Source organism: Engystomops pustulosus, chromosome 3 (assembly GCF_040894005.1).
Source record: "Engystomops pustulosus chromosome 3, aEngPut4.maternal, whole genome shotgun sequence".
Lineage (NCBI taxonomy): Eukaryota > Metazoa > Chordata > Amphibia > Anura > Leptodactylidae > Engystomops > Engystomops pustulosus.
Genome location: NC_092413.1, coordinates 81,972,152 through 81,984,339, shown reverse-complemented (window position 1 = coordinate 81,984,339; position 12,188 = coordinate 81,972,152). Strand labels below are relative to the sequence as shown.

The window sequence follows — 12,188 nt, the reverse complement described above, 5'->3', positions numbered from 1 at the left end:
GAGGGGGAAGAGTGCAGAACTACACCTGCCAGCACATAAACAGCGAGGGGGAAGAGTGCAGAACTACCCCTATTAGAACGTAAACAGCGAGGGGGAAGAGTGCAGAACTACACCTATCGGAACGTAAACAGCGAGGGGGAAGAGTGCAGAACTACCCCTATTAGAACGTAAACAGCGAGGGGGAAGAGTGCAGAACTACACCTGCCAGCACATAAACAGCGAGGGGGAAGAGTGCAGAACTACCCCTATTAGAACGTAAACAGCGAGGGGGAAGAGTGCAGAACTACACCTATCGGAACGTAAACAGCGAGGGGGAAGAGTGCAGAACTACCCCTATTAGAACGTAAACAGCGAGGGGGAAGAGTGCAGAACTACACCTATCAGAACGTAAACAGCGAGGGGGAAAGAGTGTAGAACTACCCCTATCAGAACGTAAACAGCGAGGGGGAAGAGTGCAGAACTACACCTGCCAGCACATAAACAGCGAGGGGGAAGAGTGCAGAACTACACCTGCCAGCACATAAACAGCGAGGGGGAAGAGTGCAGAACTACCCCTATTAGAACGTAAACAGCGAGGGGGAAGAGTGCAGAACTACACCTATCGGAACGTAAACAGCGAGGGGGAAGAGTGCAGAACTACCCCTATTAGAACGTAAACAGCGAGGGGGAAGAGTGCAGAACTACACCTGCCAGCACATAAACAGCGAGGGGGAAGAGTGCAGAACTACCCCTATTAGAACGTAAACAGCGAGGGGGAAAGAGTGTAGAACTACCCCTATCAGAACGTAAACAGCGAGGGGGAAGAGTGCAGAACTACACCTGCCAGCACATAAACAGCGAGGGGGAAGAGTGCAGAACTACACCTGCCAGCACATAAACAGTGAGGGGGAAGAGTGCAGAACTACCCCTATTAGAACGTAAACAGCGAGGGGGAAGAGTGCAGAACTACCCCTATTAGAACGTAAACAGCGAGGGGGAAGAGTGCAGAACTACACCTGCCAGCACATAAACAGTGAGGGGGAAGAGTGCAGAACTACCCCTATTAGAACGTAAACAGCGAGGGGGAAGAGTGCAGAACTACCCCTATTAGAACGTAAACAGCGAGGGGGAAGAGTGCAGAACTACCCCTATTAGAACGTAAACAGCGAGGGGGAAGAGTGCAGAACTACCCCTATTAGAACGTAAACAGCGAGGGGGAAGAGTGCAGAACTACACCTATCGGAACGTAAACAGCGAGGGGGAAGAGTGCAGAACTACCCCTATTAGAACGTAAACAGCGAGGGGGAAGAGTGCAGAACTACACCTATCGGAACGTAAACAGCGAGGGGGAAGAGTGCAGAACTACCCCTATCGGAACGTAAACAGCGAGGGGGAAGAGTGCTGAACTACACCTATCAGAACGTAAACAGCGAGGGGGAAGAGTGCAGAACTACCCCTATCAGAACGTAAACAGCGAGGGGGAAGAGTGCAGAACTACCCCTATTAGAACGTAAACAGCGAGGGGGAAAGAGTGCAGAACTACCCCTATTAGAACGTAAACAGCGCGAGTGCAGAATTTCATTAACCATCACAAGAGAGTGTGTGCAAACCATATATATATCAGAGCAGGCTACTTGCAGAACTACATGTACCAGCAGCACCTTACATTATGCAAATATACCAGAAAGCGCACTACAATTATACCACATATGGGGGATGGATATATTACAGTTATTCTATCTGCAGGCATAGAAGAACATGTGCGGCACTGCAATGCTCAGCGCTCCATGCTCCTAGCTCGCCCTATCACATCGCAGCTGCTATTTCGGGTCACATATTGCTAGCACTTACTGTACACAGCTCTGTATATCCATGGCCGCTCCGTTTCTTTGCGCTATCGCTCGCCGCCGCTCACCATAACACTTCCTCCCCTTGTTCTCTTGTAAAACAAATTCAAACTATCCGCGCAAGCGCGAGTTCAAAACACGACGCCACCATTGGTGAACGCCTCTAGCCAATGAAATTCAAAGTAGAGGAGTTATCGCGAGGTCAGCGCGTCAGCTAACGCCATTTCAGCGCTACCATTTTTGTTAAGGGCATGGCTATAAGCTGTAGTAGTTTCTAGACTGAAGTCACTAGCGTTCATCGACCTTTTTCACTACAGAGAAGGCTCAGAGAGGAAAACATCCTGCCTTTCAGATTATCAACCTTATCTTTTAGAAACGCGCAACTCTTTGTGTCTAGGAAAAGGGCAAATAAGCAATCACTGTCAGCGTTGTATCCAACACCATGTAACATCCAATGCACGAGTGACTGAGGTTGTGGAGTGTAACCCTTGTTGTGGGCCAAATAAAAAGATAAATCTTAATGCCATAAACTCTATAGCCACAACCTTTCTCGCTACAGGCAATAATAAATGTCATTAGATGTGTGACTAATGCTTTATGAAGACAATCTTTGGCCCCAGTGGTCACAAAAACTGAAACGTTGACAATTAGAGGTGACCCCTGAACTCAAGTGGTGCTGGAGGCTTTTTACCTACAAGCTTAGTGTTAACGATGAGAAAAGTTCACATTATGGAGTTTTTTTCTCAATAAAAAGATTTTTGTCCAATATTATGCATTAACCCCTTAAGGACGCAGCCATTTTACAGCTTAAGGCCGGCGCCACACGTGGCGCTTTTGTCTGCGCTTGCAAACGCAAACGCAGACAAAGTCGCACCCACCGGGGGCGGGCCTCGGCCCGATCGCATCGGCGTTTCTATGGAAACGCCTGCGATCGGGAACGAGCTGCCGGTGTTTCGGTGTGGCGCCGGCCTAAGGCTCAGTCCCATTTTTTTGGATTCTGACCTGCGTCTCTTTATATGGTTATAACTTTTGACCACTGTTACTTATCAAAGCGATTCTGAGATTGTTTTTTCCCCACATGTTGTACTTCATTTTAGTGGTAAATTTTGGCTGATAAGTTTTGCGTTTATTTACAAAAAAAAGAAAAAAATGATGAATTTTTAGAAAAATTTGCCATTTTCGAAATTCAAAATCACCGCGTTTTCAGGCAGATCGATTTACCACCTAAATAACATGCCGAATAACATTTCCCATTTGTCTACTTTACATTTTCATAATTTTTGAAATGTTTGGATAATTTATTTTGACGTCACGCGGCCTACAAATCGAATAGCGATTTTCCGTATTTTCAGAATTGACTATTTTGGGGATAAATACTGTTTGAAATTAAATTTTACATATTTAGCATCAAAAACCCCCTATATAACCAACCCATTTTCAAATCTGCACCCCACAAACTATCAGAAACAGCATTTACAAAGATTGTTAACCCCTTGAGATCTTCATAGTAATTGAATCAAAATGGCGGTGAAATTTAGAATGGTCAAATTTTGTCGGTTATACGTTCATTTAGCCCTAAAATTTACACATTTCCAAAAGATAAAAAGAGAAAACCCACCATAAAATTTGTTCTACAATTTCTCCTGAGTGCAGCGACCCCCCACATGTGGCCATTACTTGTGTTATGGAGGCACAGCGAGGCCGAGCACCCTGCAGCTGCCAGGATTTTAGTTTTCTCGTTGCCCCCTTTTGAAGGCTATAAAATTTTCGCTTTTCCGTTATTTGGGCCATGTGACGGCATTTTTTTTTGCGCAATGAGATGCATTTTCCAGTGTTACCATTTTGGGGTTGGTATCACCTATTGTTGAAAATTTAGGAACTTTTTTTGAGGTAGAAAAGTAGAAAAGAGTAGATGAGTAGAAAAGCATCAATTCTGTACTGGATTTTTACCTTTTTTTTTTTTTCCGTGTTCACCGTATATCCTAATAATCCTGTTATCTTTATTCTATGGGTTGATGCGATTACGGGGATACCAGACATGAATATTTTTTCTTATGTTTTACTAAATTTGCCAAATAAAACCCTAATGTGGGGAAAAATCTATCATTTTTGCATCGCCGTCTTCCAAGTGGCATAACATTGTTACGTTTTTGGCTACAGAGCTGGTTGATGGCTTGTTTTTTGCGGGACATGTTTTTCTTTCTAACACCTATTGGGTGTTTGGAACTACGGGGAAAGTAAGAAGGTATTGACAGAACTGCATTATCTTTGGAGGATCTTGCTGGATTTCTTCCTGTACAGAGAGACCCTGGAAAGAAGCTACAATGATAGCTTGAATTTGTCTTCCTTCTGTCAACTATATTGGTGGCCTCAGGCGGCCGATACAATTGAAAGATGTGGAAGAACAGGTAGCAGTAAGGTACTGTATAAAATTCCATGCTGGCACTTCACGGTAAATAAGCAGATTTTGGATGTAGTTTGGGCACTCTGTCTGTAAAAGGTTCACCATCACTGACCTAGGTAGTGTGTCCTTTTCGGCCATCGCCTCCCATCTACACCTCCCCATGCCATATGCCTCCTCACCATTCAGCATTTCATGTCATGTGACAGATTGATGACATTTAAGGTCCCAACATTTGCAAAAATCTACTCCATGTATGAATCTGATCACATTAAATCACAGCATACCTTCATGGAGGCTGCTGTGTTTTCATGTTTAGACTGAATTGTCATTCTCTCAAAGCTTTACCTTCAATGTGTTAGTCAGATTCATGCCGCATGCACATGGGGGCAGGATTTATCATGGGTTTTGTTTCATGTAGTTACTTTTTGTTTATGTTGGTCGTACACCAGTTTTGGATATGTCAGAAACATGTTATTCTATCTCGCATGATAAATGTAAGTATATTTGCTTTTGTAAGGGAATAGAATCAATTTTCTATTGTGTTCTCCCTCTATATGTCTTTTTCTTTGGCTCTATTGATAGAAAAGACCCCTATGCTTAGTACCATCCCCCGCGTACACAGATCATTTTACACTGATACCTCCTGTTGAAGGCTATTGGAATGTGGACATGCTCAGTAGGTTCCTTTGTCCCAAGAACCTATAAAAACTGACTGCTACCTAAATAAATTGGAATTCTCTCAAACATGTGAAGGTCTGAGTGATTCACCGAGCAGCTCGTACTATACAATGATTTGGACCCACACATCACATCAAGAGATGGGGATATTTCCCAACACTTTCTTTCATTTGGAATAGTTTTGTCTTGCTACCTTTACGCCAGCAGATTACTGTAATATTATTGAATCTATGGAAACGCCTGCGAACGGGAACAAGCCGCCGGTGTTTTGCATTACAGTAACGCAAAACACTGGCGTTCCCAATTGCAGAAGTGGGACGGCGCCCTTAAGGTTCATTACACACACACCTTACAGCTGATCATTGCAGGTTGGGGCTAAAGTAAAGCATTCAGAGAGCTTCACCAGAGGTCACAGTGGGCAGAAGGGTCCGTCTGTAACTAGGGGTCGTCTGTAAGTCAGGTGTCCTTAAGTAGGGGACCGCCTGTATATGAAAACTGTTGCAATTTGCCTTTATGCAGTTTGCCTTGGTAATTTTCACTTTGCACCACATTATTTAATAGTCTCATTTTATCTGGTCTGTTTTCAGGATGTGCACACAATTGCTCCTTTATTTTTTTAGTACACTTTGCTTAATGCTGTTGCGACAGAATTGTGTTGAATATCAGTAATAAATGTGCCACAGAACTTGCACTACCATAGCGTCTCTAGGCGCCACATAAAATTGGCGCAAACACATAAATACAAGTGCTCCTAGAACACGTTTTTTTAATGCAGACACAATAATATATCTAGGCCATTGACTTCAAAGGTCACGTTTCACTTACAACTTGGATCAGAGTTGTTCATTCCGGGATTTTCTCTTTTAGGATCAGATCAGCGGGCTGTGAAATACACTTGACATGTGCATAGAGGAGTCTTTACTAAGTGCTCTTGGATGTAAACTTGGACAGGAAGCATAGAAAATTGTTTATGGGAAAGTACCTTAAAACTGAGGAAAATAAATATGCTCCGGGCAACTTATAGTATTGTAGATAAGGATTTAAATACAAAAGATAAATGTGAAATCCTCCATAAGGCATCAGAGAATTTCCACCAAAAAAATAGATTAGGTTAAGGGGTACAAAAGTCCCCCCTTATTTTTGTACGCATAATTAATTGCTTTATGTTACTATAGGTGAGGAAGGATTCAAGGGTGCTACCATGGTGTAACATTGCCCTTAGAATACTTTCACATGTTTATTTGAACTGCTTTTACATTGTGTTTACCTTGCGTTAACATAGTGTTCATGTAAACGAGATGTAAATGTTACACAGTATTCATTCAATGTAAAAATAATATTTTCTCTCAATCACATGTTAATACTGGGTCATCTTGGAAGTAAATTAATTTACACCGTTAGGATCATTAAGTTCATTTTTTCAAATAGTAGTTTAAATTGCATTTCATTAGGGCAGATAAGCGTGTGCTGTCCGTTTGTAGAACGGACGGTACGTGGCTACACTAAATCCAATACTTTTGAATGAAACAGTGCCCACGGTACTGCGACTGATCTGTTGAAAAATAGCGTTTCTCCTATTTTTCACAAATCACTCATAGACTTAGTTTAATTTAACCTTCAACTCCTGATGAAGTTACCTAGAGCACAGCCTTAGGCCCTTTTCACACAACGTATGAAAATGGCTTTATGCTACGCGTATCATAACATTTTCATTCAGGTAGCATATGGCCACATTCATTTCAATGGGCAATATGGCCATCCATACATCCAATATGGCCGTACTGTCCACCATACGATGAGTGAGACGTAAAAAAAATATAGAGCGTGTGTCTTCAGTATTTCTGTTCTACCGTAGTGTGGTAGAGAAAAGAAAGCGGCATTCACCAGGTCAATCTTCTTTTATTGAACAACCATGGGCAGGGAGGTATAACAAGGCATCACTCACGGCGACGGGCCGTTTCGCGCAGTCCTGCGCTTCCTCTAGCCGTGTGACAGAGGAAGCGCAGGACTGCGCGAAACGGCCCGTCGCCCAAAGAGAGGGCTCCGAGTGCCACCTCATTCTTATTATATCATCTTACCATGTTATTGCTCTCTAATCTTATTCTGTCCGTTTATGTACACCATAATTTATAAAGTGCTCCAGAGTATGATGGTGTTAGATTGAGATTTATTTATCTATTAATTTATCTATTGCTACGTTTGATTTCTGCTCCATGATATATAGTAATTACTACATATGTTACAGCTGAAAAAATCTGCATAGGAAAGATGTATGTGCTGATGATTTTTCTGCATTGTGAGCAGTGGACGACCAGGATTTGGATTTATTATAGTCTCAGGCAAAAAGTTGGTGTACCAAAATTTAGTACAGTAAACTATACCAAGTAATAGATGCTACAAAGCTAGACAGTCTTAAGCTATCTGCACATGTTGCAGATTTGGAAAAAGTAATGTAGACAATGGGACAGATTTATCTATTATGTATAGTTTGCCTTTCAAATGTGCAGGGAGCGAGAGATTATTGAATACTGGAGCATGGTCTTCAATTATCTGGTGCACCCTGCACTGCTTCTAAAGTATGCACCATCTTTTTTAACGTCTCCTTTAACATACAGCATGCAAGACAGTTCTGTGAAGACACTGGGGCTCATTTACTAAGGGCCCCGCGGACCGCACTTTCGTTGGACATCCCATCGATTTCCGTTTTGCGCCACTGGTACAGAGATTTAAAAGGGGTTTTTGGCGCACGCGATTAGATTTTGGCGCAATTACGCCGGCTTTCATGCAACACAAATCGGGGCGGGCCGTCGGACGATCCAACGGATTCAACTTCGAAATTGTGTCGCAAGCCATGCACTTACATACACAGGGAAGAAGAAGGTGAACTCTGGCGGACCTGATCGGGAAAGTGACTCATGCAGGATATCGGGCGCACAATCTTTATGAATTGCAGAGTTCATCCTCACCAGACAGTCTGGATCGGGGATCGCGGAGGGATCTGGTAAGTAAATGTGGCCAACTGTATTAAATGTGTCAGACTAAGCACTAACGCGACCCTTTAGGTGCACACTAAAAAGACAAATCTGCATGAAAAACACACATGACAATCCGCAAGGTGTGCAGAAACCTTAAACGATGCTAGATTTATCATCCAGATAAATCTGGGGCAGCAGAAGATTGGTCTAGTCCTACCTTTCACTGGTCTAAGGTGCGACACTTTGATAAATCTCCCATAATGTGTTAAATTTTCACAGATTTGAGCTGTTTTATTTTTTTATTTGCCATTGACTTGCAGCACGTGTCCCAAACATTCTGGACTATACATTTTCCATATAATCATACATATGCATGTACCCTTTAATCTGTAAAGCAATGCAGAAGATGATAATGCTATATAAAGATTAATATTATTTATGTAATATTATTTGTCTATTATTTATTATTCTTATTGAAATGACCACAGCACGGTTATGAAAAGTGACAGGGACCCCACCTATCTATTTATTGTCTTTATGGGTATTGGATATACTGAGAATACCCAAAGGTCCCAAACCACTCAAAGGTACTTATGGAATGGTGGTTTAGTGTCCCTAAAGCAAGTCCTATGTGCCGCTATTAAAATAAAAATGTTAATACTTTCCTTGCTCCAGTGCTTCCCACATTTGAATAGTCGCAAAGGAAGCCAACGTACCCTGGCTTCCCTGCGTATGCGTCCTAGTTACGGTGCTTGCGCAATGAATCCAGGGTGTACCTCTCTGGCTTCATGTAAGAACTGTGCAGGTGCGGAGAGCACAAAGACATGGGTCCAATGCTCCTTGTCGGACTCATCTCTAAGTAAGTATAAGGCCCCTTCCACACTAGCGAGTGTGATGCGATGAACTCGCATCACACTCGCAACGCAAGCTGCCGGGAACGCACGGCCCGAACGCTGCACCGCGGGAGTGAACTGACATGCTGAGTTCACTCCCGCGGTGCAGCGTTCGGGCCGTGCGTTCCCGGCAGCTTGCGTTGCGAGTGTGATGCGAGTTCATCGCATCACACTCGCTAGTGTGGAAGGGGCCTAAGAGTGCAGCCACACGTTCCATTTTGTAACAGAATCAAAACGCCAAAAAATACACAAAACCCCCACATATTTGGTATCCCTACGTCCGTAACAATCTGCATAATAAAACAGAAACGTTACTAGATCCGCAAAGTGAACCCCGTAAAAAAAAAAAAAGCTAAAAAAAAAAGATAATTTTCAATCAATACCCTATAAAAAATGCTCTAAAAAGTGATTTAAAAAAATGTTATGCTCTCTAAAATAAGACCACTAAAAAGAACAATCCTTCTTGCAAAAAATAAGCCCTTAAACAGATTTGTTAGGCGAAAAATAAAAAAGTTATGCATATGAAAGACGGTGATGCTAAAATTAACAACATTTTTGCCAAATTACTTTTATTCAGTAAAAATTGGAAAAAATAAAAAATCTATATAAATGAGGTGTTTTTGTAATCAAGACGACCCATAGAATAAAAATAATATACTATTTTTATAGAATGGTAAACAGCCCAAAAAAACCCCATAAAAATCTTCCTAAAAAGTGATGATTTTGATTTCCTCCACCAACAAAGAGTTAATAAAATCTCACCTATTAGCCTATAGATTCCCCCAAATTACGTACCAGAAAAGTGCATCTCATGTGGCAAAAGAAATAAATTAAAAAAAAGAAAAAAATTCTAGCCTGTACAATGTGACATAGCAAATCGGATCTGGATGTCGCCTCCTTCTCTTCTATGCCCGGCCGTGCGCCCATACAGCAGGTTACCACCACATATGGGGTATCCGTGTACTCGGGAGAGATTGGGTAACAAACTTTGTGGAGCCTTTATTCATTTAATCCATTGTAAATGTTTAATTTTACACCCAAAATGAGTTTATTGTGAAAAAATATTACAATTTGCAGACTGCACCTCCATTTTGTTTTAACCCCTATAAAACACCTAAAGGGTTAACAAACTTCTTAAAAGTGGTTTTTCATACGTTGAGGGGTGTAGTTTCCATAATGGGGTAATTTACGAGTCTCACTATTATTTAGGCCTCTCAGTGTCAATTAGAAGTTGAGCAGGTCCATCTAATACAGGTTTTGGGGATTTTACAAAAAATGTGAAAAATGATACCTAAATTCTGAGCCTCATAACATTCTGGTAAAATATGTGGAATCTTAAAAAACCATGCCATCATAAAGCAGACATTTAGGAAATGTAAGTTATGAATTTATTTGGGTGCTATGACTGTCTGCATCAAAAGTAGAGAATTTAGAATGTTGAAAATAAAGAATTTTTCAAAATTTTTGCCAAATTTAGTTTTTTTTCATAACTAAACGCAAAAGATTTCATCCAAATTTTTAAACTAATTTGAAGTACAATGTGTCACGAGAAAACAATCTCAAAATCCCCTGGATATCTTATATTGTTCCAAAGCTATAACCACTTATAGTGACACAGGTCAGATTTGAAAAATGGGTCCGCGTCCTTATGGCCAAAAGAGGCTGAGTCCCCTAGGGGTTAAACACTTTAAAAACATAACAAAAATAAACGCCAGCACCAGCTCACCCTGAGCTGATGCACGGCATTTGCAGCTTAGGCCGCGGTCACACGTACCGCTAGGCGTCCGTCATAACGCCACGCTAGCGCACAGGGGGGGGGTCCTCGGCCCAAACGCACATGCGTTTCCAGGGAAACGCATGCGATTGTTAAGTCCATCGCATGCGTTTCTCTGGAAACGCATGTGCGTTCGGGCCGAGGACCTCCCCCTGTGCCCTAGCGTCGCGTTATGACGGACGCCTAGCGGTACGTGTGACCGTGGCCTTAGAAGCATGATTGGAAGTGGTAGGTTTCCTTTAAGGCATGGTGGTTTAATGTCCCAAATTGCACTGACAGGTCCACTTTAACAGGGATTGGGTAAAATCTCTGTTATAAGAATATATTAGTAGCGTCGAAATAAAACAACAAAGAGTATCAGTAAGAATGGGTTATAATTGGACACTGTATAGTACTATATGAAGCATTGGGGCTTCTCTCAATGGTTGCACCACATGTAACTTTACAGGAGTGATAATCGGGTTCCGATTTCTTCAAGTGTCCTCACCATTCCCTAGGTCCAATGTCATGAGTGTAGTACAGGAAGGTGTTAACTTTCCAGAGCAGAGTCCCCTGGGTGAGGGATGAATGGAGCTGCTGCTGCTGCTGCCGGCGTCGGGCGCGCGCATGCCTTCCCTTCCCATGAGCGCGCACAGAGGAGGGGAGGACCTGCATGTTCCTATACACAACCCTGGAAGCGGGGCAGGAGGAGGCCGGGCACTGCCAACTGCACACAACATGGAGAGAGACGGAGCAGCTGTGGGATCCTTGTCCAGATTCTTGGATGGAGAGTTCTGGGGGATCAAGAATGAGATGAGGAAACAGCTCGCGGGGAGCCCTCTCTTCCAGCAGAGGTAAGGGGTCAGAGGTCAGTGCCATAGGCACAGGTGCACTCAGAGGACCACTCCTCCTCCAGCTGTGGTACAGGTGCCAGCTGTCACTGTGGGGCACTGGTCCTAGCTCTGTGCTTGTCTCTACTTGACAGCTGTAGGAGGAGATGGATTTCATGTTTATGCAGTGGTATCAGGGCAGGTGCAGGGGCTGGAAAAGTAATACAGCAACTCTAATATCACTGTGACTTATGTTTTCAATGTAAAGTCTGCTACATGTAAATTTAAAGGGGATTTCCAACTCATGACAAAACAAATCTCTTCTAGTGAATAGGGGATAAATGTCCGAGCCGCAGTGCAAGGTTCATCTTTCACAACTTCTCATCTATATGCCTGTCCATAACTTTCAGCTGCATCCTATGGTCCAATGAGTCAGTATCATAATCTTACTAGACTAAATATTCATTCATTGATCATTGGAAGGAGCAGCCTGTGTGTCAGAGAGCAGAGGTGGAAGTATTTATGATACATAGACTGCCAGAATTTAAAGGAGATCAAAAATTGTGAAAGGGCCTGCGGTCCCCTCTGGTTTATGGACCTGGTTATAACTGTGACCCTTGTGGACCCAATTAGTGTGATACTGTGTCTGATCTCTGTGGGTCCTATGCTGAGACCCCGGTTCCTACATTGCAAATAGGAATGAATGTGGTAGTTTCTGGAAAAGAAAAAATTACATTGTCCACATTAATTTTAATTAATCGTGAAGCAGGCAATATTAAATTGTGAACTTTGACCATGTGACATGCTTAGCAAACTTGCCATGTAGTCT

The 12,188-nt window shown here is 42.6% G+C and overlaps 2 protein-coding genes across 5 annotated transcripts in view; one reads left to right on the top strand and one right to left on the bottom strand.

Annotated features, from left to right (window-relative positions):
- BUB1 (BUB1 mitotic checkpoint serine/threonine kinase) overlaps positions 1–12,188 on the bottom strand; it is a 93,949-nt gene that overhangs the window by 28,618 nt on the left and 53,143 nt on the right. For 2 of the 4 annotated variants that reach the window (XM_072141219.1, XM_072141223.1), the window contains exon 1: positions 1,831–1,986. The exons of the other annotated variants lie outside the window; for them this stretch is intronic. In XM_072141219.1, coding sequence (XP_071997320.1) covers positions 1,831–1,853 — 23 coding nt within the window. In that variant the 5' untranslated portion in view covers positions 1,854–1,986. Of the gene's footprint in view, positions 1–1,830; positions 1,987–12,188 lie in introns of those variants that run through there. 4 annotated transcript variants of the gene reach the window in all.
- Positions 11,146–12,188, top strand: part of ACOXL (acyl-CoA oxidase like) — a 257,177-nt gene continuing 256,134 nt past the window's right edge. Inside the window, exon 1 of the mRNA XM_072141224.1 lies at positions 11,146–11,383. Coding sequence (XP_071997325.1) covers positions 11,157–11,383 — 227 coding nt within the window. The 5' untranslated portion in view covers positions 11,146–11,156. The remainder of the gene's footprint in view (positions 11,384–12,188) is intronic.